General features: G+C 37.5%; 1 protein-coding gene across 8 annotated transcripts; it reads left to right on the top strand.

The window, feature by feature from the left end:
* The first annotated feature begins 208 nt into the window (after nucleotides 1-208).
* On the top strand, nucleotides 209-24092 carry LOC107826132 (ion channel CASTOR). Of its 8 annotated transcripts, none has more exons than XM_075219750.1 (12): nucleotides 209-707; nucleotides 1118-1189; nucleotides 2584-3189; nucleotides 3820-4002; nucleotides 4282-4341; nucleotides 4423-4626; nucleotides 4764-5012; nucleotides 14041-14139; nucleotides 14413-14607; nucleotides 14870-14962; nucleotides 21702-21968; nucleotides 23471-24092. In XM_075219750.1, the coding sequence occupies exons 1-12, from the start codon at nucleotides 336-338 to the stop codon at nucleotides 23687-23689; spliced, it is 2619 nt and encodes an 872-aa protein (XP_075075851.1). In that variant the 5' UTR covers nucleotides 209-335; the 3' UTR covers nucleotides 23690-24092. The 8 variants fall into 8 exon arrangements, with proteins under 8 accessions (XP_075075851.1, XP_075075853.1, XP_075075854.1 ...); XM_075219755.1 differs by having other exon boundaries at nucleotides 277-694; XM_075219752.1 differs by lacking the exon at nucleotides 14413-14607.
* Nucleotides 24093-24984: the final 892 nt, after the last annotated feature.

The following is a 24984-nucleotide window of genomic DNA, read 5'->3' as shown; positions in this document are numbered from 1 at the left end:
TTCCCAAAGGCTTCTTGAGACGGTAGAGTCTCGTGCTGATAACGTGTAATGAAATAATAAAAGAAGAAGAACAATATTGCAGAGAAAAAGAGGAAATTCTTATTGAATTTTGGGATGATTTACAATAGGGTAAGACCCTTTATTTATAGTAGGAAATAACTTAGCCACAAAATAAAACTCTTTACAAAATAGATATAACCTCTAAATAGAATTGTATTCGTAACGCCCGCAAAGTTTTGACTAATAAAACCCAGAAACACGATTGTCAAGAAAACCACAAGGACTAATATATTAGGCTACTGAAAACCCAGTAACTTTTGGTTCCAATTACCAAAATGACCTTGAACTCGGAGTCGCCGTCAACGAGCAACCGAGACTGGTTTTTCCCTTCACAATCGTTCAACGTTCCCCGAAGTCCGGCCCGGAGATTCTTTTCTCCTTACCCTCGAACGACGACCTCCTTCCAGAATTCTTCTTCAAATTTTACTTCGCCTCTGGCTGTACCCCGAACTTTACGACGCCGTATTAGTCACCGCCGCCGGATTCAGAACTCTGCTGGTGCTACTACAGATGAAATCGGCGGAAATTCAAACGATGCCGTTCTCATCCAGTCGGAGGACTGTCCAAGCTCCGGTAACAAAAGGACAACGTCGGCTCATAAGAAATATACCGACTTTGTTCGTTGGCGAATGGCGTGCGTTATTGCAGTAACCTCTCTCTCTCCACATTGGCTAATTTTTACAAGATTATTGTTATTATGGAGAAGATTGCCGTTTTTTCTTCTTCGTTTGAATAGTTTTGTTTGAACTGCGTACTAGAAAGAAAATAGTTCGGTGGCGTTAGTTTTAGAAAAAGGTTGAGATATTTCCTTTTTGAATTTTTTTCCCTGTTTTATTTTTTCAACCAAACCCATTAAGAAACTGTAAACCTTTTCTCTAATGGTTTTTGGTCGAGAAAATTTTCCCAATTCTTTTTGATAAAACAAAATATGTTGCCGAGTTCTTTTTTACATTTTTGTAAAATATGGAAAAACAATTCAACATTGTTGCAAAATAAATGCTTCCTTAATTGGGGTTGAGTATGTAAATTACGATTTTGGTATATATTTTGGGTGCAGATGGTGGTGATGTGCTTTACATCTCTTCTGCACAAAAACTTTTCTTTGCAATATCAAGTTAGTGATTTGCAGGTAACTTCCAGTATCAAGATTTCTGACATGCATATAATTGTGTGTGTATGTATGTAAGTACGTTAGCAAGTTCGTGTGAAAGTTATACTACGTTGATACAATGATCATAGAATTACTACTTCTTCCAAAGGCTAAAGTTACGATGACCATGTTGATTCCATTTGTACCTCACTGTTGTTATTTGAAAAGTTCAAACGTTTTTCCTCTACTCCGGTTTTCTTAAACGTCTTTTATGCATTTTAGTTTTTCTTTTTCTAAATTTGGTCTGTACTACTCCTACTTATAAGATTTCTAGATATGTAAATCTTATTTCCCAAAAATCAAAGGCAATACTGGCCAAGGTCAACCGTAAATAGATATTTTGACCTTACACTTCAAGCCCCATCATTATTTTTTGAGGCGGAAGGGGTGGTCTGTTATTTATTGGACTGCCAGAATAACCCCAGGAAGGAAAGGGGAAGGAAACACCATGTAGGAATTGAACATGTTCAAAAGTTCAGCTCTAATCACGCAATTTTCCGTTTTCCATTCTTTAGACTAGATATGATTCTACTTGAATCTAAGTTGGCATTCAATTTTTTGATAATAAATGGTAAATCTTATTAGACAAATAGTGCTAAGAAGGGACTAAAAATTTTCAAAAGTTCCTGTTGCCCTCCTCCTATGCAAGGACTCCATTAATTCCAAGATATCTTCAATGTCATTTGCTATATATTCCTTTTACTCCAGATATGCAAATTTTAACTACATTTCAACTTTACATAAGAGATACAGTCTTTTCTCCCCTAATCTTTTCTCCCCTAAAATATCCTGCTAGTTCTTTTTACTCAAATGTCCACAGTATACACCATTGGATTGTTTTCCATGCTTCTTTGCGCCTTTTCTCTATCTTCTGCCTTTTTCAGCAGCTTAGTATTTGTCTCAAATTTACAGGCATTACTGATTGGAGTCCATATAAGTTTAGGAATTCCATATCGGCCAAATAACTAGGCAATGGAGTAAAAAAAATGACTGTCTTATTCAGTTGCTTCCTTGCATTTGCTACATCTGCTGCACACACTGTAGCCTCTTCATTGTGAGTTACTTTGTGTCAAACAAGACTCTTGAAATGGCTACTTTAGGTGGAGCTCTTACTTTCCAGATCATCCTCCAAGGCCAACTCAAGTACTATCCATGAAAAGAAACCGTACGAATGTATAGCATTCACCTTTTCCAGTTATAAATTGACTTAAGTGTGCTTAATTTACTTTCTCGTAACTTTTCGCATGTGCAATTATATTGATGCTATAAATCTGGGCATTTGAGAAGTATAATTTGGCTGACATACATGGAAGATATTACTGGATCAGTCCCCTAACTGTCTACTTGTTTCTCTTTTCCTTCTTGTTATTCAGGATGAGTTTTCAACGCTCAATGCCAGATTGAGACACTGCAACATTTCAGATTCTATTGACATTATTGACTCAACGCCAGAACATAATATTTCCAGTGCAAGTTTAAAAATTACGGCATTGATTCTCTCACTCATGATGTTGTCCCTTCCTCTTGTTTTTATTAAATATATGGAGTATATCTCCAACGTTAGAAGACAGTTGGACAATACGACGGAGGAATTATCTCTGAACAAGCGGCTAGCTTACCGGGTGGATGTATTCTTATCGTTTCATCCTTATGCTAAACCACTAACCTTGTTAATTGCCACTTTGCTCCTGATTTCTCTTGGTGGCTTAGCACTTTTTGGCGTGACAGATGATAGCATAGCAGACTGCCTTTGGTTATCATGGACATATGTTGCAAATTCAGGAAATCATACTAATTCTGAGGGCATTGGTCCTCGTCTAGTGTCAGTTTCTGTTAGTTTCGGTGGAATGCTGATATTTGCCATGATGCTTGGACTAGTTTCTGATGCAATCTCAGAGAAATTTGACTCACTCAGGAAGGGAAGAAGTGAAGTAGTTGAGCAGAATCACACACTTATACTTGGTTGGAGTGATAAGCTGGTGGGTTTTGTAAATTTACTAGTCTGTTTTCTGACAAGCTCATAAGTTTTTCTTTTCCCTAGATAACTGTCCTCAAACTGTTTTTAGCACCTGATCTGCATCACAATCTACCTAGTAGGGGTTTTCTTATTTTGCATTGTTCAGAAGCCCTCTCTAAATTGCTTAAGATATCACCTCTCATTACTCCAAGAAAATGAGATGAAGCTCCAAAGGTTTGAATTTTCCTTTTATTTCTATAATAATAACTTTCAAGTGAATGGAGTAGAATCAGAAGAACCACATTAATTTTATTGCTCCAATTATTGTCCTGGTCAATCTTGTTTTTCTTTCAATTGGAGACAACCACATTAATTTTATTGATTGTCCTTTCCCTATTATTGACCATGCTCCATGACAATAACGAGATTACCAGGACAACAGTCGTCATTATTATGTAAGCAATTGGAACACAATTGAAAACTATCATCTAACTTTGATTAGTTGGCCTTGCAAAAAACTTATTTACATAGTGCAGCTGAGTATTACTGATATTTGCTGGAGATCTCTTAATAGCTCTGTATATTCTGGACAATATAAAGTGCCTCAGAGAAGTACCGGCCTTATTCACAAAGAGTACATCTGTATACCCAGGGATCATTGCTGAATCAACTCGCAATAGCTAATGAGAGTTTGGGGGGTGGAACAGTTGTAGTCATGGCTGAGCGAGACAAAGAAGAGATGGAACTTGATATTGCTAAAATGGAGTTTGATTTTAGAGGAACTTCTGTCATATGTAGAAGTGGAAGCCCCTTGATTCTGGCTGACCTGAAAAAGGTATGCATTAAGTTTTGTTTCCAAACATAAATTATGTCTTAAAAGACCTTTTGTTCCCTGTTTTACATTGGTATAGAATGTAATTTTTATTTTAGAGATCTGATTCTCAATGCTTTATCCTGAAATTTTGCTAGTGTTTCACTCTTCTGAGTTTAAACAGCTTCTCATCAAGAGCCCACTTCTTTTCTCATGCTTTGATTGTTTAGAGAATGCTCCTGTAGTTTTCCAGAATTTGTAAGTTAAATAATTTTTTGAACTCACTAGATAAATCTTTAGTAGGTGTCCGTCTCTAAGGCTCGTGCAATAGTTGTCCTTGCTGAAGATGGGAATGCTGACCAGGTCAGAGCAATAACTATTTTTAGTAACTCATTTTCAGGATTGAAAGTTGTAGCAGGTATTAATAAAAAATTTATAATGTAGAGTGATGCCCGTGCTCTGAGGACAGTTTTAAGCCTGACAGGAGTAAAGGAAGGTCTTCGGGGGCACATAGTGGTTGAACTCAGTGATCTTGATAATGAGGTTCTTGTGAAACTTGTTGGTGGAGATCTTGTTGAAACTGTGGTGGCTCATGACGTAATTGGGCGATTAATGATCCAATGTGCTCGACAGCCAGGCCTTGCACAGGTCAGCTTCTTAGCTATGATCAAATTTGCTTTGTGACTAATGTCTAATTTAAACCTAGCTACTAAATTGAGTGGGAGATGAAATACTATCTGTGTCAATGAATCAAATTTTTTTCTCTATGGACTTGGCAATGGCAGATATGGGAAGACATCCTTGGATTTGAGAATTGCGAGTTCTACATCAAGAAATGGCCACAATTTCATGGTATGCAATTTGAAGAAGTCCTAATCAGTTTTCCTGATGCTATTCCTTGTGGCATCAAGGTGGCATCATCAGGTGGAAAAATAATACTGAATCCCGATGATTCCTATCTGTTGCAAGAAGGAGATGAGGTCCTTGTTATTGCTGAGGATGATGACTCATATGCTCCAGCACCACTGCCTATGGTGCGTACCCTGTTCTTAATATAACTATGTTCTTAATTTAACTATCTTCGCTTGTTTCTCTGCTTGAAACGTAATCAACCCAAATTGCAAGTTATAATGATGATAAAAAAGTGAATGAATAGCGTATTCATCAATAAAAAGGGTGGTCTTTTGGTGTAACTTAAGATTTAGATATATGTTGACTGTCGAGAACCTTTTGCTTGACTTCTATTTAGATGAGATGAACTGCATTCTATGTTTATTTATAGTCAATGTGTAGATTTTGAGAAGAAGAAAAGGCTTCTTATATTTTTGTGTTTGTTTACATCCCATGAACAGAGAAATTTATACAAAGCTCCTAATATTAATTAAGGAAATAAAATAAATCCATACAATCAATCCAGCTATTCGTAAAATTATGCTAATCAACACTCATAAATCAAATCTCCTTGAATCATGCTAATCAACACTCCCACTCAAGTTGGTGCAAAGATGTCGCACATGCCCAACTTGCAACTCAAAGTATAGAAAGTTCGCTTGTTGAGACCTTTGGTAAACACATCAGCTAGCTGTTTTTTCGATGGCACATGAAACAAACTCAACACACTAGTTGTAACTTTTTCTTTGATGAAGTGTGATCGATTTCCACATGCTTTGTTTGGTCATGCTGGACTGGATTATGAGCTATACTGATGGCAGCTTGTTGTCACAGTACAAGGAAAGTTTTTCTTTTTCAGACGGTCTCAATTCCTGTAGTAGCTTTTGTAGCCAAAACAGTTCGCAAACACCCTAGGCCATAGCTCTATATTCTGCCTTCACACTTGATTTAGCAACTACACTTAGCTTCTTGCTTCTCCAAGTAATCAAGTTTCCTCCTACGAGTGTACAATAATCGGATGTTGATCTTCTGTCATCTAGAGATCCAACCCAATCTGTGTCCGTAAAGGCTTCTATTTGGAGGTGATCATGTTTGGAGAAAAGTAGGCCTTTCCTTGGAGCAAACTTCAGATACCGCAAAATGTGGAAGACATCTTGCATATGAGGATCTTGGGGATCATGCATGAACTGACTCACCAGGCTAACTGAATAGGCTATGTTTGGTTAGTGTGGGAGAGATAAATGAGTCTTCTAGCCAACCTCTGATATCTCTCCTTATCAATGGACTCTCCAACTCCGCTTTGTAACTTGTGATTGCTTTCAATGGGCGATTCTACGGGTCTGCAACCTATCATACCAGTTTCTTTCAAGAGATCCAGAATATATTTCCTTTGAGAAATAAAGATCTCTTTTTTTGGATCTAGCAACCTCAATTCCTAAGAAGTACTGCAATTTTCTTAGATCCTTGATCTCAAATTCATGTGCCAACAAGTTCTTCAATCGTGCCATCTTCTCTTTGTCATCTCCGGTTATTACTATGTCATCAACATAAACTATGAGAAGAGTGAGTTTACCCGTTTGATATCTTATGAAGAGGGTGTGATCAACATTGCTTTGTTGGTAACCGAAGGAGATTATTGCTTTGCTGAATCTGTCAAACCAAGCTCTAGGGGATTGCTTCAGTCCGTACAAGGCTTTCTTCGATCTGCATACCTTTCCTTGACTCTATGCAATATCAAATCCAGAGGAATCTCCATATACACCTCTTCTTCTAAGTTTACACGAAGAAATGCTTTCTTCCCATCAAATTGTTGCAAGTCCCTATCAAGATTAGCTGCATAAAACAAGAATTCTAATAGTGTTCATCTTAGCAATAGGGTCAAATGTCTTTTGATAATCCACTCATAAGTCTGAGTGAATCCCTTAGCAACCAATCTTGCTTTGAATCATTCAATTGAGTCATCAGCTTTGTGCTTCACAGTGAAGACCCATTTACAGCCAACCAACTTCTTGTCTGGTGGTGAAGTGACAAGTTTCCAAGTCTCATTTTTTTGACAAGGCCTTCAGTTCTTCATCCTAGCTTGTTTCCATTTGAGATCTGCAAAAGCTTCCCTCCGATTCTGGGGAATAGACACAAAAGAAATAGACTAGCCAAAGGCTTTATAGGAGGGAGACAGAATTATAGGAGATAAAATTAGATAAAGGGTATTTGATTGTGCAAGATTTGACTCCTTTGCTGTGAGCAATAGGCGCATCTAACTCATTAGGAAATGTAGATAAATCACCGGTAGAAGAAGATTCAGTTTCGGTAGATTGTATGATGGCTTCTTCTGCTCCATTTCTCCTTGAGTAAGTTTTCAAATTAGGCCTATCCGAACGCCCAATAGTCTCTCCCTGAATTCTTTCTCCAATTTCACTTTCTCCTGTGACAATGTCATCAAGAGGTCCAGTAGTGGAAGTAGGTAGAATTACCTCTTCCTCTTTACTGCTCTTGCCCTCCTGAAGAGGTGATGAGGTAATACTGAAATAGGGCTCAGATTCTCGAAAGATAATATCCATGCTAACAAAAGCTCTCCTAGAGGGAGGATGATAATATTTATAACCTTTATGTGTCGGAGAATACCCAATAAAAACACACTTTATAGCTCTAGGATCAAGTTTCCCAAAATTTCTAGTGCGGACTGTGAGAACGCATGAGAGAAAAATATTCTATTGATTTATTAACAATGATACAATGAGCCCTATATATAATATATGTTCTACTCCTACTACACATGAGACTAAGATTATTTATTCATAACTATCTAAAACTCCCCTGAAGCCGGTGCATTCAAATCATAAACACCGAGCTTGTTACATATGTAACTAATACGAGGACTAGTGAGAGACTTGGTGAAAATATCTGCAAGCTGATCATTTGATGCGAGCTGATCATTTGACGTCACAAACTTTGTAGCAATGTCTCTTGAGAGTATTTTTTCTCCGACAAAGTGATAGACAATCTCAATGTGTTTAGTTCTCTCATGGAACACTAGATTTGACGCAATATGAACGGCAGCTTGATTACCACGCACAAGTTCCATCTGGCTGATTTCACCAAATTTCCACTCCTTGAGCAACTGTTTGATCCAAGCTAGTTCACATGTTGCCATAGTCATTGCTCGATATTCTGCTTTTGCATTAGACCGAGCAACCACATTCTATTTCTTGCTCTTCCAAGACACAAAATTACCACCAACCAAAACACAATATCCAGACGTAGAACGTCTATCAAAAGGTGTTCCTGCCCAATCAGCATCTGAGTACCCAACGATCTACTCATGGCCTCGTTCCTCAAACAATAACCCTTTGCATGTAGCTGACTTTACATACCGAAGAATGCGAATGAATGCATCCCAATGACTATCACAGGGAGAATCCATAAACTGACTTACAACATTCACAGAAAAGGAAATGTCAGGTCTAGTCACTATGAGGTAATTTAATTTACCAACCAGTCGCCAATTACCTATCATTTAATTTAGAATTTGGCTCCATCAAAGTGTCCACAGGTCTACAACCTGTCATTCGTATCTGCTCAAGAATGTCTAAGGCATACTTCCGTTGTGAGATCACAATATCGGAGCTAGATTGAGCAACTTCAATACCTAGAAAATATTTTAATCTGCCTAGGTTTTGACATACCTTCAGATATTTGCACGTTATGGAATCTGCAACTATTTAGTCTAAAGTGTTGAAAGAGATGTTGCTTCAACTTAGTAATACCATCCTGATCATTGTCGGTAATAACAATATCATCAACATAAACCACCAGATAAATACAGATATTTAGACCATATGAGTCATGCCAAACTCCTGAATAACTGTGCTGAACTTACCAAACCAGGCTCGAGGAGAATGCTTTAGACTATAAAGTGACCGGCGCAAGCGACATACAAGACCACTAGACTTTCCCTTAGCAACAAAACAAGGTGGTTGCTCCATATAAACTTCATCCTCAAGATCACCGTGAAGAAAAGCATTCTTAATGTCCAACTGATAGAGAGGCCAATGGTGAACACGGAACAACAACCATGGATAGAAAAAGAGGGGTCATCCGGACCAACTTTTGGTATATCCTTTGGCAACAAGAGGGACATTAAGTCGATCAACCTGGCCATCCGGACCAACTTTTGACTGCATAAACCCAACGACAACCAACACTAGATTTACCTGAAGGAAAAGGAACAAGCTCCCAAGTATCACTAGTATGTAAAGCAGACATCTCGTCAATCATAGCTTGTCACCATCCTGGATGAGACAATGCTTCACCTGTAGACTTAGGGATGGAAACAAAGGACAAAGAAGATACAAACGCATAATGGGGTGATGATAGACGATGATAACTTAATCCGACGTAATGGGGATTAGGATTAAGTATGGTCCGTGTACCTTTCCGAAGTGCAATTGGTTGACTAAGAGGAGACAAATCTGCAGTAGGAGCAGGGTCAGGTGCAGGACGTTAATCAATTGGGCCTGATGCTGGATGCAGACACCTATGATAAGCTAAAAGAGGTGTTCCTGTGTTCAGGGATCTGGGAGGAACAACACTAGATTCCTCAATGCTCAGTATGGGTAAGACTTCTATGGCGGAAGATGTAGAAGGAGTTATAGTTAACTTCTCAAAAGTCGGTATAGGTAAGACCTCTGATATTTAAAGGTGATCAGAATAGGTGAAGTAAGGTCGAGACTCAAAAAATGTGACATCGGCTGACATAAAGTACCTACGAAGATCAGGTGAGTAGCAACGATATCCCTTTTGAACTCGAGAATAACTAAGGAAGACACACTTGAGAGCACGAGGAATTAACTTATCTTTTTCCAGAGCTATGTTATGAACGAAACATGTGCTCCCAAACACACGAGGGGGAAGAGAGTATAAGGGTGACTGAGGAAATAATACCAAATACAGAATCTGACTATGGATGGAAGATGAAGGCATTCGATTAATCTAGAACTACATCACCCCAAAAATGCAGCGGAACATGAGATTCAATTAGAAGTGTGCGAGCAGTCTCAATAAGGTGTCTATTATTTCTCTCTGCTACCCCATTCTGCTGAGGGGTATACGAACAAAATGTCTGATGAATAATTCCTTGTGAAGTCATAAACTGTTGAAATTGAGAGGATAAGTATTCTAAGGCATTATCACTATGAAAGATACGAATAGAAATGCCAAACTGATTTTTATTTCAGCACAAAAACTTTGGAATGTAGAAAACAACTCAGAACATGTTCATTAGGAAAATCCAAGTACATCTTGAGTAATCATCGATGAAACTAACAAAATAACGAAACCATAAGGTTGAACTGACTCTACTAGTACCCATATATCAGAATGAACTAAAGAAAAAACAGACTCTGCATGACTCAACATTATGCGAAAAAGTGGCTCGGGTATGTTTTCTAAGTTGACACGACTCACAATCTAATGTAGACAAACTAGATAAACTAGGCACCATCTTTTGAAGCTTGGATAAACTTGGATGTCCTAAACGTTTATGAATTAGGTCTGGAGAATCTATAACTGGACATGCTGTGGAAGGATTGAGTGAGTCAAGGTAGTAAAGGCCTTGTGATTCACACCCTGTGCCAATCGTCTGTATCGTACTGCGGTACTACATAACAAAATAGTCATAAATAAAGTATATACCACAATGGAGGACACGAGTCAACCGACTAACCGATGCAAGATTAAAAGGATAACCAGAGACATAAAGAACAGACTCTAAAGTGACAGAGGATAATGGATTAGCTTGTCCAACTCCTTTTGCTTTTGTTTGGACTCCATTGGGTAAAGTAACACTGGGAAGAGACAGTGAATAAACAATATTTGACAAAAGTGGCCTATTACCATAAATATGATCAGAGGCGTCTGAATCCATGACCCACGATCCAAGAGTAGTAGACCGGGAAATACAAGCAAGAATTACCAGCAACAGAAGTATCAGTCTGAGCAATAGAGGCTACTTGTGGAGGTGTTTGCTTACTTGCTCGATACTGAAAGAACTCATTATATTCCCCTTCAGATAAAGAAAACCTCTGGTTACTTGCCGTCTCTGTTTGAGCAATATGAGCATTTTTAGGTGGTTGACCATGCAAGGAGTAACACACCTCACGGGCGTGTCCACGTCTATTACAATAAGAATACCTGGGTCGAGACCTTCCAAAACGAGCTACTCCTCGTCTATTCTCCATAATATGAGATACCCGATTTTCCACTGTCTGGGATGCGAGAACAAGGAGTCAGCTAGCTGTCTGTGATGAGATCACTATGTGACTAGGCGCTGCAGCATGGCGAAGTAATCGACAGAATAGTTCATCAACTGTAGGGGCAGTCGGACTAGCCAAAATCTGGTCACGCACTGAATCAAGGTCATTAGGAAGTCCAGTGAGTGTAAGAACTAGAAACATCTTTTGTCGTTGCTCTTGATGCTTTTTAACAACGGCATCAACTTCTCAAATTCCTCCCTGACTGCCCGTACTTGTCCCAAGTAAGTCGACATATCCAATTCCCGTTTTTTCAAATTTGTCATTCGCGATATCACATCGAAGAAACAAGATATGTCATTAGCGTATAAAATACGAGCCTTTCCCAAACTAAATGACATGCTTGGAACAGACGAAACAAATGCATCAACTTGGAATCAATAGATCACCACAAGATACTACATAACTGGGCATCGATCTTTTCTCATTGTGCTTTGGCCTTTTAATCTCCCTCACTAGCCTTTTTGGTTAAGTGGTCTTGAACACCTTGACCTTTACATCACAACTCCACAGACGAAGCCCAATATAAATAATTTGAACTTCCAAGTAGGGGTTCAGAAGTAATCATAAAGGCTGAATTTCCAACTCCACTGTTTTTGGAATCAAAAGCATCAATTTCGAGAGACATGATTGGATCAAATAATTACGAAGTCACAAAATTGGTGGCAAAGTTGGTCCAAAATTGTGTTAGGTTACAAAACTTCCCGAGGACTTTGAAAATTGAGGGGTTTAAGTGGCATTCTGTTGATAAGATAGACAGCTGCTAAAATAGCATCCGGTAGTAAGGTTTTGGTAGATGCATGGTGAAGATAAGATATTTTGCTACTTCTAACACATATTTTTTCTTTCAACGACCCCATGTTGTGCACTAGTGTAAGGACAACTAGTTTGAAGGACTACCCCATTGGACTCCAAATAAGTACCAAATCTTTTATCCATGTATTCGCTGCCATTGTCAGTTCTTAAAATTTTTATTTTGGCATCAAGCTGAGTATAAATCATCTTATAAAATGACTGAAAACAAGAGAAAACTTCACTTTTGTCTTTTAACAAATATAACCAAGTCATCCTAGTGGACCAATCAATGAAAGTAACAAATCCTCGATTACCAGACAAAGAAACAGTTTGGGTAGGACCCCATACATCAGAATAAATAGTCATAAACGGAGTTGTACTTCTATTATCACTCACAGGATAAAAGTTTCTATTATGCTTGATATATTCACACACATCACAAAACAAAGATTCAAATCGAGTCCTTGAAAATAAATCGAGATATAACTTCTTCAAAACAAAAAATGATGGGTGTCCTAACCGTCTATGCCACTGTATTATTTCTTGGTTGCCATCCTTGCTTTCCCCAAAAAAAGCTTGACCAGAGTTTTGAATTCCATCTAATATATACAAGTCATCACGCAATCTACCACGGCCAATTTTTCCTGTTTGATGATCCTGAAAAATACAATGATCGGGAAAGAACTCGATTTTATAGTTTAGAGCTTTGGTGATGGCACTAACAAATAAAAGATTGACAGGGAACTCAAAGACATGGAGCGCGGATGATAGTTTAATATTAGAAGTACAAATAACCGAATCTGTTTTAGAGATAGGTGTTAAAGAACCATTGGCTATTTTAACATTATCTCCTTTGGAACACGGAGAATAATTTTGAATGCCTTTAGAAGAGCCTATCATGTGTCTATTTGCACCAGAATCAACAATCCAAGAATTAAGGTGAGCAGTAAAGGCAATACCTGAATGCACATGGTTGGATGTGGCAAAATTAGCGGAGTCAAGTTTGGCTAGGAGGTGGCGGAGAAGCTGAATTTCATCCGAAGACAAGATTTTTCCAGAAATTGTCTCCTTGAATGTCTCCATATTGCTGGCCAATCAGAAAGAAATCTGAAGAAAATTGCTCAAAAATAATCTGCCTCGCTGGCAACCAAATCTGTCTCGAGCGAACCTTAGCTCCAGTGAACGGAAAAATCAAAACTGGTAGGGATAGGCTCGGAATGTTCCAACGACCCTAATAGAAAGGAAAATTCCAAAAATAAAACTGACCAGACCTCTACCTCTTTGATAAATACGGACCCTAGGGCTGCGAGGGAGATAACTCACCTCAAAAAGCCAGGAATGGATCTGATACCATGTAGATTTTGAGAAGAAGAAAAGGCTTCTTATGTTTTTGTGTGTATTTACATCCCATGAGCAAGGGAATTTATACAAAGCTCCTAATGCTAATTAGGAAAATAAAATAAATCTATACAATCAATCCAGCTATCAAATCAAATCAAATAAAATTAGATCTCCTAAATATAATCAAATCTCCTGAAATCATGCTAATCAACACTCCTAAATCAAATCTCCTTGAATCATGCTAATCAACACAACAGAATCTAGGTTATGACTTTGGACCACCTTAAATTAGATTGGAAATTTTCGTGCTGCAGAGAAAATTGAGCTTGGATAAAAAAATTAGCAATGTCGACCTCTCAGAATACAAGAAAAAGCTTTTATTAGGTTCATGATAATCATGAAAAAGCTTACTTAAAAGTTGAGAGGAAAAACTCGACAACTTTATTGTTTCAGTGGATCACTTGAAGGAAATCCTCTTCTGCTTTGTAATTGAGAGGGTATTCCAAGCATGGAATTCAAGCAAGCAGAACATGGCATGAATAGACTTTTTAAGGTTTAATTAATTTGGTTATTCAGGTCAAAGAAGCATCTTTGATGCACATTGTCCGACCAACAAGAAAGCCACAGAAGATCCTACTTACTGGATGGGGACGAGACATTGATGATATGATTGTGGTGAGTTTGAATCAAAGCTCCTAATCCTTTTCATTTAACCTGAATTCTGCAGGTTCAGGGAGGAAACTTGCCAAAGAACTTAATTATTCCAAAGACTACAGAGCGGATTCTGTTTTGTGGTTGGCGACGAGATATGGAGGATATGATACTGGTAATCTTGTGAGGAGCTAACTGTATACTTTCCTTACTCATGCAAGCATTTGTCTATAGATTATGGCGGTAGAGATCCCTCGCTTGTTTTCCATATCTTCCTACTTCCTTTCAGGCTGTATATTTGCTTCCATGTTTTCTAATATCTGAATATTTTCTCATTCCATATCTTAGTTCCAGAGACTGATGAAAGAAGCCAAGAAAAAAAAACAAAGTATTTAAAATCTTTAAAATGATGCTCAGTAACTCCAACAACCTCAGCTGTTCATTCTAGGTATTGGATGCCTTCTTAGCGCATGGGTCAGAGTTGTGGATGTTCAATGAAGTTTGCGAGAAGGAAAGAGAAAAGAAGCTAACAGATGGTGGCCTAGATATTAGCCGGCTGGCAAACATAATACTGGTAAACCGCGAGGGTAATGCTGTGATACGGCGACATCTAGAAAGTCTTCCCTTAGAATCATTTGGCTCGGTGAGTAAGATTCGCTAACTATGCACAAAGATGCAGTTTAGGTAGAATGAAGTGATTGTGTGCTGATGTTAACGACACTCAGAAGGATTGGATCCTTTACTCTCTTCTGCTAGAATGGGTGGGAAGTTGGGTGGGGTTGCTGGTGTTCCTGCTCATATTGTGTTTTTTATAACTTGTATTGCTGTTCTTATCTTATCTCTTCTGTGAATATTTTGTCTTCCCTTCTAAGTTTCCACTATTCTTATTTTTTGTTGTTGTGTAGATCTTAATTTTGGCTGATGAGTCAGTGGAAGATTCCGCAATTCAGGCAGATTCCAGATCACTTGCCACATTACTGTTAATACGAGACATTCAGGTGCTTTGTGGAAGGGTTATTTTATATCTTTTCCAGTGCCACATTTATGTTATTTTGTGCCCCTTTACTTCTATTAATGTCTCATGTTTTGTTGTTTTGTTTTATGTAAAGCCAAATTCACCAATTGGCTATCCTGGCCTGTGGTGCTGGGGATTTGGTATTGGCCCCTACCTTGTATATTAAAATCCAAAAATAAATACATAAAGGAGGGGAATATGGAACCTTATCTCCTCAAATCCTAAGCGAGTGTTAGACATGCCCAACACTTTTCATCGATGAAGCTTATAAAAGAATCCTCTAGTGTAACAATACATGTCACAACTATTTGTTGATTGGTTGTACTTTTAGGAAGATTTTATTTTATTTGGTAGTTTGATTTTAGGAATTTGATAGGTGTATTGATTGTATACTAATTGTGCTGATTTATTTAGTTTCATTAATTAGTAATAGGATCTTTGTATAAATTTCCTTGTTCATGGAATGTAGCAATCATCACAGAAATCTCTTCTTGCTAAAGATCTTCATGTTATCACAGCAGGACCCATCCCAACCTGATGTTGGGCCGTTATATTATATTGCTCGCGCTCCAGATGTCCAGTCCTTGGCATTATGGGTGAGTGGGTGGATGGGGGGGGGGGGAGGGGCCGGGGGGGGGGGGGGGAATTGTGAAACCTCTAAGGTGTCGTTTGGTAGGGCGTATAAGAATAATGCTAAATAAGGTGTAATAGTAATGCAGAGGTTAGTAATGGAAGCATTAGTTATACAGAGATTATTTCTTATGCATTGTTTGGTGTGGTGTATTAAAAATTAAAATGCATTGCATAACTTTTAGGGGTCGTTTGGTATGATGCATTAGATAAGCTAATGCATGCATTAGATAAGCTAATGCATGCATTAGCTTTGTGTATTAATAATACAATGTTTGGTAGACATTTTGAATCTATGCATTAGTTATGCAGGCATTAGTTATACATCCTATTTGGTATTATCCTATGCATAACTAATGCATAGAAAACAATGGTATTAACAATGCAATGGGTTTTAATGCATGCATTAGCTTAGTTAAAGACAAAATTGTCCTTCAAAATTTATGTTTGATTAAAATATGCTAGTTAGTATATTAATGCAAGTTCAAAATAATCCAAATAGTGAGAAATAAAATTATATCCCTAGTAAATAAATAAATACTTAGCATATTTTCTTTTTTATAAATAAATATTTAATTTTATTTTACAATATAGGTAGACAAATAAAATAATTTTTTTAAACTTTTTCATATAAAAACATTTCTCAACATATGTTTCTTTTAAAAAAAGTTAGAGTGTGGACTAGTTTTGAGAGCATTTTTGTAAACAAACAATTCTTTTAGAAATTGTGCAATACTTTAATACATCAAACCAAACAATGGATAAGAAATATGTCAGCATAACTAATACTTGCATAACTAATGCAAGCATAACTAATACCAGCATTACTAATACACTCTATTCACCATTATTCTTATGCACCCTACCAAACAACCCCTTAAGAAATTTAGTTGTTTACAAAAATGCCCTCCATATTCTTTAACTTAAAGAACTTTAAGGATAATTTTGTCTTTAACCATGCTAATGCATGCATTAATAGCCTTTGTATTGCTAATGCCATGGTTTTCTATGCATTAGTTATAAATAGGATAATACCAAATAGAGTGTATAACTAATGCTTGTATTAATTATACATAGGTTGAAAAAGTGTACCAAACAAAACATTACTAATACACAAAGCTAATGCATGCATTATTTTCTCTAACACACTCTACCAAACGACCTCTAAGAAATATTTATTGCTTGATACTACTGAAAGAATGTAGAATTCAACTAGGCGCACTTACTCTCGTAAGGGAAATGATGCCTAGATCTTTGAGATTCAAAATAAAATTCATGCCACTAAGCAAGGTGAGTTGACTATCACTGATTACTATTTTCGAGTTAAGTGGGTTATGACAGTAGATTGACTGCTATCAAGATCTCCAAGCAAATTGTATCAAAGATGAAGTTCTCTTTCAAAAATTGATTAAAAAGGAAAGTGTCCATGATTTTCTGGACGGTTTGGATCAAGAGTATGATCAGATCAGGGTTCAAGTTCTTGTAAAATTCCTTTTCCTTCTCGGGAGGATGCATATTCTTATGTTTAACAAGAAGATAGTCGACGAGTGGTCAATGTTTTATTCAAGACTAACTGAGAAGTTTGGGTTAGTTGTGTTTCTGGAGCAACCAAGGGCAACCACCTATAATAAAGATCACCTACACTTTGATTATTGTGGAAAGCCAAGCCATACAAAGGAAACATGCTGGAAACTACATGGTAGACCAACTAGAAGTTGTGGGGGAAATCGTGTAGCTCTGGTAAAAGGTCAGGCTAATATTGCAGAAAATGTGGAGACATCCAAGTAAACTGCTTTTGGAGAAACTGTCTTTAGATGAAGTTCGGCATCTTTGCCGTCTCTTGAACAAAATTGACTCTTCTAATGTTGTCACTTCCAATTATGTGCAGTCAGGTATTGCCTTTAATGTTCGCATTAATTCTTGGATTATTGATTCTGGTGCGAATAGACATATGACAGGCTCCTCTCAAGGCTTTCAAAACTACTCTCCTAATCCCAAAAAGGATTTTGTCAGAATAGCCAATGGCTACTTAACTCCTGTCTCTGGAACAAGTTCTATTGTCTGTACACCTGTTATTGCATTATCAGCCATTCTCCATGTACCTGAGTTTCCTGGTAGCACCATCACCAAAAACTAAACTATAGTGTCGAGTTCTTTCCTATCATTGTGTTTTTCAGGATCTTCAAAGAAGGAAGAGGATTGACCGTGGTGGATTGTATGATAACTTAAATTTGACTGATGGAACTCGAGACTCTTGGTCAAGCCATTTTGGAGGAAATAAGGATATCAAACAAAAAATAATACGGCGGCATAGACGGTTGGGGCACCTATTATTTTTTTGTTTTAAAGAAGTTATATCCTTATCCTAAGTTTATTTTTCAAAATCGAGTTTGAATCTTTGTCTTTGTGATGCTTGTCAAGATGCCAAGCATACTAGAAACTATTCTCCTTTGAGTGATAATAAAAGTACAATTCCTTTTTCAACTATTCATTCTGATGTACAGGGTCCTATTCAAATAGTTTCTCTGTTTGGTAGTCAACAATTTGTTACTTTTATTGATTGTTGCACTAGGATGACTTGGGGATATTTGTTAAAGACCAAAAGTGAAGTTTTCTCCTGCTTTCAATCATTTTATAAGATAATTTGTACTCAATTTGAGGCTAAGATAAAAATCTTGTGATTTGACAATACCATAGAATACATGGATAAAATTTTTGCTGCTTATTTGGAGTATTATGAGATAATCCGTCAAATCGTACTAGTTGCACAAAATGGGGTTGCGAAAGAAAAAATAGAAATTTATTAGAAGTGGCAAGATATCTTATGTTTACCATGAATCTATCAAATCCTTATGGGGGTTGGCATTCTAGAAGCTGCCTATCTCATCAATGGAATGCCACTTAAAGGGTAAGAATGATTATATTGTTCCTCTGAAGGTATTTGGGTGTGTCTGCTTTGTTGTTCACACTAGGAACTCTGGAAAACTTGATCCTAGAGCTCTTAAATGTCTTTATTGGATATTCTCCAACACAAAAAGAGTACAAATTTAATCATCCTCCCTCCAGGAGATCTTTTATCACCATGGTTGTTACCTTTCGAGAAGTTGAACCCTCTTTAGAATTACACCATCATTTCTTGGGTGGGGGTGGGGGGAGAAAGAAGTATAAGGAGGAAGAGATGATTTTTCCAAGTTCTACTGTTGAAACCACTACCACTACCATACGAGGAAAGTGAAATTGGAGAAAGAATTTAGGGAGACTATTGGGGGTTTGGATAGACTTGATTTGAGAACTGACTCAAGGAAAAATAGAGCAGAAGAAGCCATCATGCAATTTGCCAAAGCTGAACCCTTTTTTACTGGTGAGTTATCTACATTTCTTAGTAAGTTAGATTTCTCTATTTCTTACAAAAAAAGAGTCAGATCTTGTACCAAACATCATTTGTGTAATTTTGTTTCTTTAATTCCCTGTCTCCCTCCTATAAAGCCTTTGCCTTGTTTTTTTTTTTTGTGTCTATTCCTAGAATAGGAGAGAAGCTTTTGTAGATCCTAAATGGTAGCAAGCTATGATTGAAGAAATTAAGGCCTTGTCGAAAAATAAGACTTTGGAATTTGTCACTTCATCACCGGATAATAAGTTTGTTGGTTGCAAATGGGTCTTCACTATGAAACACAAAGTTGATGGCTCAATTAAAAAATTCAAAGCAAGATTGGTGGCTAAGGGATTTACTCAGACTTATGAAGAAGAGGTGTGTATGGAGATTCCTCCTAGATTTGATATTGAACAGAGTCAAGGAAAGGTGTGCAGACTGAATAAAGCCCTATACGAATTGAAGCAATCCCTTAGAGCTTGAGTTAACAGGTTCTGCAAAGCAATGACATCCTTTAGTTTCCAACAAACCAATGCCGATCGTACTCTCTTCATAAGACATCAAAGCAATAAAGTCACTCTTCTCATAGTTTATGTTGATGACATAGCAATGACAGGAGATGACAACAAGGAGTGTCCGATTGAAGAAGTTGTTGGCACAGGAATTTGAGATCAAGGATCTTGGAAAATTGCAGTATTTCTTAGGAATTGAGGTTGCCAGATCAAAAAAGGGAATCTTTATTTCTCAACAACAACATGCCCAATGAAATCCCACAAGTGGAGTCAGGGGAGGGTAGTGTGTATGCAAACTTTACTCCTACCTTGTGTAGGTAGAGAAGGTAGAGACGTTTTCGATAGACCCTCGGCAAGTTACAAATTGCAAACTAGCAGAATCGCCTTTTGAAAACAATCACAAGTTACAAACATGAGTTGGAGAGTCTGTTGATTAGGAGAGATATCAGAGGTTGGTTGGAAGACTTATTCATTTTTTCCACACTAGACCAGATATAACCTATTCAGTCAGCTTGATAGGTCAGTTAATGCATGATCCCCGAGATCCTCATATGCAAGTTGTCTTTTACATTTTACGGTATCTGAAGTTGCAAAGGTCTACTTTTCTCCAAACTTGATCACCTCCAAGTAGAAGCGTATATAGATGTTGATTGAGCTGGATCTCTAGATGACAGAAGATTTACATTCGGTTACTGTACACTCGTTGGAGGGAACTTACTTAATTCAAGAAGCAAAGTGTAGTTGCTATATCAAGTGCGAGAGCATAGTAGATCTATGACCCAGGGTGTTTGTGAACTTCTTTGGTTGCAAAAGTTACTAGAGGAATTGAGACTGTCAAGAAAGGGAAAACTTTCCTTATACTGTGACAACAAGGCTGCCATCAGTATAACTCATTATCCAATCCAGTATGACGTGTTGAAATTGCACGACACTTCATCAAAGAAAAAGTTATGAGTGGGAACTTTATATAAATTCCCTTGTTCATGGGATGTAGCAATCATCATAGAAATACAAAAAGCCTTTTCTTCTTGCTAGAAGTTTTCACTATTTACATTTGATCCTAGTGCTAATCTAACAAGGCACAGAAAAGGAAATAAGGAGGACTCCATGTAGAATTTCTAATCTGACATAAGAAGAGAAAGAGGTAGAAATCCTGTACAATGATTTTCACAAAAAAATAGATCCATGTTGTTTCATGTCGTTTAGTATATGACATAATATGATTCTCTCCGAATGACATCCAGTCTACTATACACCCTGTAACCTCATGAGTACACCAAAAATAAACTAGGGATGAGGGGCTATTCCTCAAATGTACGTAGTTGTTCTCTATCCCGTTAAAAACTTTTTCTCTATCCCACCAAAAGATCTCCTATTTCCTTCCGTTCACAGGACCCATATGAGTGCTAGTGGAGCAACATACCAAGCTCTTCAAAAAAATTTCCTTGTGAATTTCCAGCTGGAGAGTAACTCCTTCACTGTGCGGGGTGTCATCATTGCGTCCCAAACCTAATTCGAAATCTCACACCATAAGCGAATTGCCACGAACAAATGTAGGGGTAGGTTGTCCACATCTTCACCTGGACATTTGCACATGAAGAGCCAGCTGACATATAATCTGCTTTTTTCTCAAATTTTCAGCTCAGTATGGCTCCTCTCATTGCCAACCAAGTGGAAAATTACACCTTTTTAAAATTTTATGTGTAGTATATTTCAAGTTTCCAGGTTCAACCAGGTTCTGTTTTCTTTTTCCCTGTCCCCCATGTCTAGCCGATCAGATTGCCTCATAATTCATGACTGATTTGTCAGTCTTTGTCATCAACCACCTGCATTATTTCCTTTCTGGCATGGGTTCTTCCAGCAGTATTACTACATTCATGTGCAAATTTTGGTGTCTTCCCTCAACAGAACCGGTAGTTTGCTCTTGATAAGTAACCTTGGACCCCAATATACTTTACTCAATGAAGGACACTATTGACAGGATCAGGAATGGAAGTACAAGTCCTCTTACCCATTGAACAATTAGAAATTTTTCCAAATTTAACTGCAAAGATATAAGATTTCTCAAGGAAGAATCAAGTCATCTGCCCCATTGAGTTTCATTTAGATGCATGATTTCTGTTCCCGTAAAGTGGCTATGTTTTTGTATTATCTTGTTAAAGCTGCGACATCAGATCTTGCACTCAGAAATCTTTTTTCTGGTTTCGCAGGCAAAACGCCTTCCATATAGAGAAGCTATGGCTTCCAAAATTCACAGGGGTAGCTCCTCCCAAGGCTCCTGGAGAGAGGAGATGCAGCAGGCTTCAGATAAGTCAGTTATAATCAGTGAAATTTTGGACCCAAGGACTAAAAACCTCTTGTCTATGTCAAAGATAAGTGACTATGTTTTGTCAAATGAGCTTGTTAGCATGGCATTGGCCATGGTGGCAGAGGACCGTCAAATAAATGATGTTTTGGAAGAACTTTTCGCTGAAGAGGTGAGGCAACTGGCATGAGTCATGCTTACTGGGTTTCTTGATTTTCTCTGTCAAGTATTAGAGGAGCCACATTCTGCCCCAGTACACAGTCTAAGTTGCTCCGGCACGGCAGTTTAGGTGTCGCACTCGTGTTGGCACGACACTAGTATGGGTGTGGGTATGGGATCTGTACCGGATCTGGTCAAATAATTTTGGGTATTTTGACCATGACGGACGAAAAAACTTGAGACGAGATATAATTTGATTCCCGAAATCAGAACCAAAATTAGGGTAAATTTGAAGAAAATAGCATGACCTTATCTAGGAAATCAATCATTTACTTATCTACAACTTGAGAATTAAAAAAAGAATTGACACTTTACAAGCTATACGTAAGTATTCCACAAATTTCTCATAATTTGGATATATTTATTTTTTTGAATTATTTTCAGCCGCATCCCCGCACCCGTATCCGTTCTAGGATCCGTATTCCCGAATCTTAAAATTTGCATCTTGAAGGATCCGACCTCTAGATCCGCACCTGTGTCCGAGCAACTTAGCATCCAGTATGCAGACAGTGAGCTTTTAGGGATTATGTACATCCGGGTTATTATAGGAGATCCAACACTCCGTTTATTAGGGAAAGCTAACAACTCAAGTAACATGACACTATACATATATCTTTAAACATATCAAAATAGAAAAGAAAAAACAAAAACAAAATACAAGAGTGAAAAATAAAAGAGTACAAGCTATACCGGACTCCATTTTCTCCGTTGATGTTAGAAACAGAACAACAAACCAACGAACCATATTAGCCATGGAATTAGAAAGAAAGAGTCACTTTGCTGTAGATTTCCAAAATAGGGCTTTAATACCCTTTACGCTGCGTTGATTGGAATCCATCTCTTTTAGCATATTCCACTTATAAAGAGTTTATACTTTCCTAAAAAGAAATTGAAAAGGATCTGACATCCAAGTTGAAGCAGAATCAGAATCAGAAAAATAAAGTACCATGTGAAACTTTCACAACATTTGACTCTCAGTTGTGTTATCAAACCTTCCATCCGTAAATGTCAGTTAGGACACATTCCTCATTTTTATAAACTTGAGACAGTTATATCACTTGCTTCAAAATTTTAAAAATTGAGAGTATTCAATGTTTCTCTAGATGTTGAAGCATGAAATCCTTTCCTATAATGCTAGTATATCTGACATCCAAGTTGAAGCAGAATCAGAATCAGAAAAATAAAGTACCATGTAAAACTTTCACAACATTTGACTCTCAGTTGTGTTATCAAACCTTCCATCCGTAAATGTCAGTTAGGACACATTCCTCATTTTTATAAACTTGAGACAGTTATATCACTTGCTTCAAAATTTTAAAAATTGAGAGTATTCAATGTTTCTCTAGATGTTGAAGCATGAAATCCTTTCCTATCATGCTAGTATTCTGCGACCTATATTAAGGCTGCAGTTATTATTGTTGTCCATGACTAATAAAAACCTTTTTGACATTGCAGGGAAATGAGATGCAAATAAGAGGGGCAGATCTCTACCTTTGTGAGGGTGAGGAGTTGAGTTTTTACGAAGTGCTCCTACGTGCGCGACAAAGAAGAGAGATTGTGATTGGTTACCGTCTTGCTAATGCAGAAAAAGCTATCATCAATCCCCCGGCCAAAACAGAGAGAAGAAGGTGGTCAGTTAAGGATGTTTTTGTTATAATAGCTGACAAGGAATAAAATATACCAACAGTGAAATCCTTTTAGCCACCTGAATTTCTCGCGTATCACTGGTAATGCAAGGTGCTGTAAGATCTTGTCAGATCACATCTCAAATAAATGAGCTATGGATGGAGATGAAAGAGCACTGAGCACTGAGAACCAATTTGTTGCCTCATCAGCTCTTGTTGTTCGTTCACGGAGTGTACTAGGATAATTGGCTGAACATAATTGGTTACAGTTTTCTCTAAATGCCATACGCAGTAGACTCTTTCCTCTCATGAAAAGGTGTAACAATGTCTCTATAACGATGCCAATTCTGTTGTATATCAAGCCTTCAATGTGTTGTACCACTACACTAACTGTATCGGCACAAATATTTATGTTAGCACTTCGATCTATAATGCAGAAAGGTATCATCAAATTCTTGGGCTATGTTTCGACATCTTTTATTTATAATTTTGTTTTGACTAGACATGTCATTAAAGATGCAACCTGCAGGTGGAAAGGTAAAAAGGAATAGTAAAGGTAACCTTTCAACCATCAAGTGGAATGTGAAGGCTATCATGGGAACACTAGCAGAGAAAGCAAGTGTATCAGACTGGGGGGCATGTTTTGCTAAATTCGTAACACAAACTAGGTCGATATGGTAATTCACTGTTGCCCAACTACTTTTTTTTTTTTTCCTCCATAATCTGCCATTTTCGGCCTCCAGAATTAAAAAAATTCCCCCCCCCCCCCCTTAGAAATTTAAAAAAGTTACATCCTTACCCTTTAAAAAACTATAAATAGCCTCCCCTCTTTATTTTTCACACACAACTCTCTCAAGTTTTATTCTTTCCCCCTCTTTCTCTTTATATTGCTTTCAAAAATCTATTGACATAATGGATAGTCCTACGTGCCTAGAGCCGAAGAAGAAGTAAGATGTGGAATAATTTTGATCAAATAAATAAATTGTGAACTTTGTACGCAAACATATAAGCATGAGCCCAGGGCAAATAGAGGGGGGACGTGTACTCTGGTTAGACACTTATTGTGAAAATACTGTCACGACCCAAGATCCATGTGACTAGCATTAACACACTACTCAGCCCGAGCAAATCGAATCTATGTATAAAGAGAAATTTTCATAAAGCACTATTTTTAGTAGTAATTAGCCATCTATAGATACAATTTGCTATATTATGGATTATAGATACATTTTATGTGGTTATAAGATGTATTTGATGTATTTAAGCTATTGTATTCATGAATACAGTAGCAAAAATATGCGTGAATCAGGGAAGTCCAGCTAATCAGTTGTTGTATTCGAGTGT

Source organism: Nicotiana tabacum, chromosome 8 (genome assembly GCF_000715075.1).
Source record: "Nicotiana tabacum cultivar K326 chromosome 8, ASM71507v2, whole genome shotgun sequence".
Lineage (NCBI taxonomy): Eukaryota > Viridiplantae > Streptophyta > Magnoliopsida > Solanales > Solanaceae > Nicotiana > Nicotiana tabacum.
This window is presented reverse-complemented; position numbering and strand designations above follow the sequence as displayed.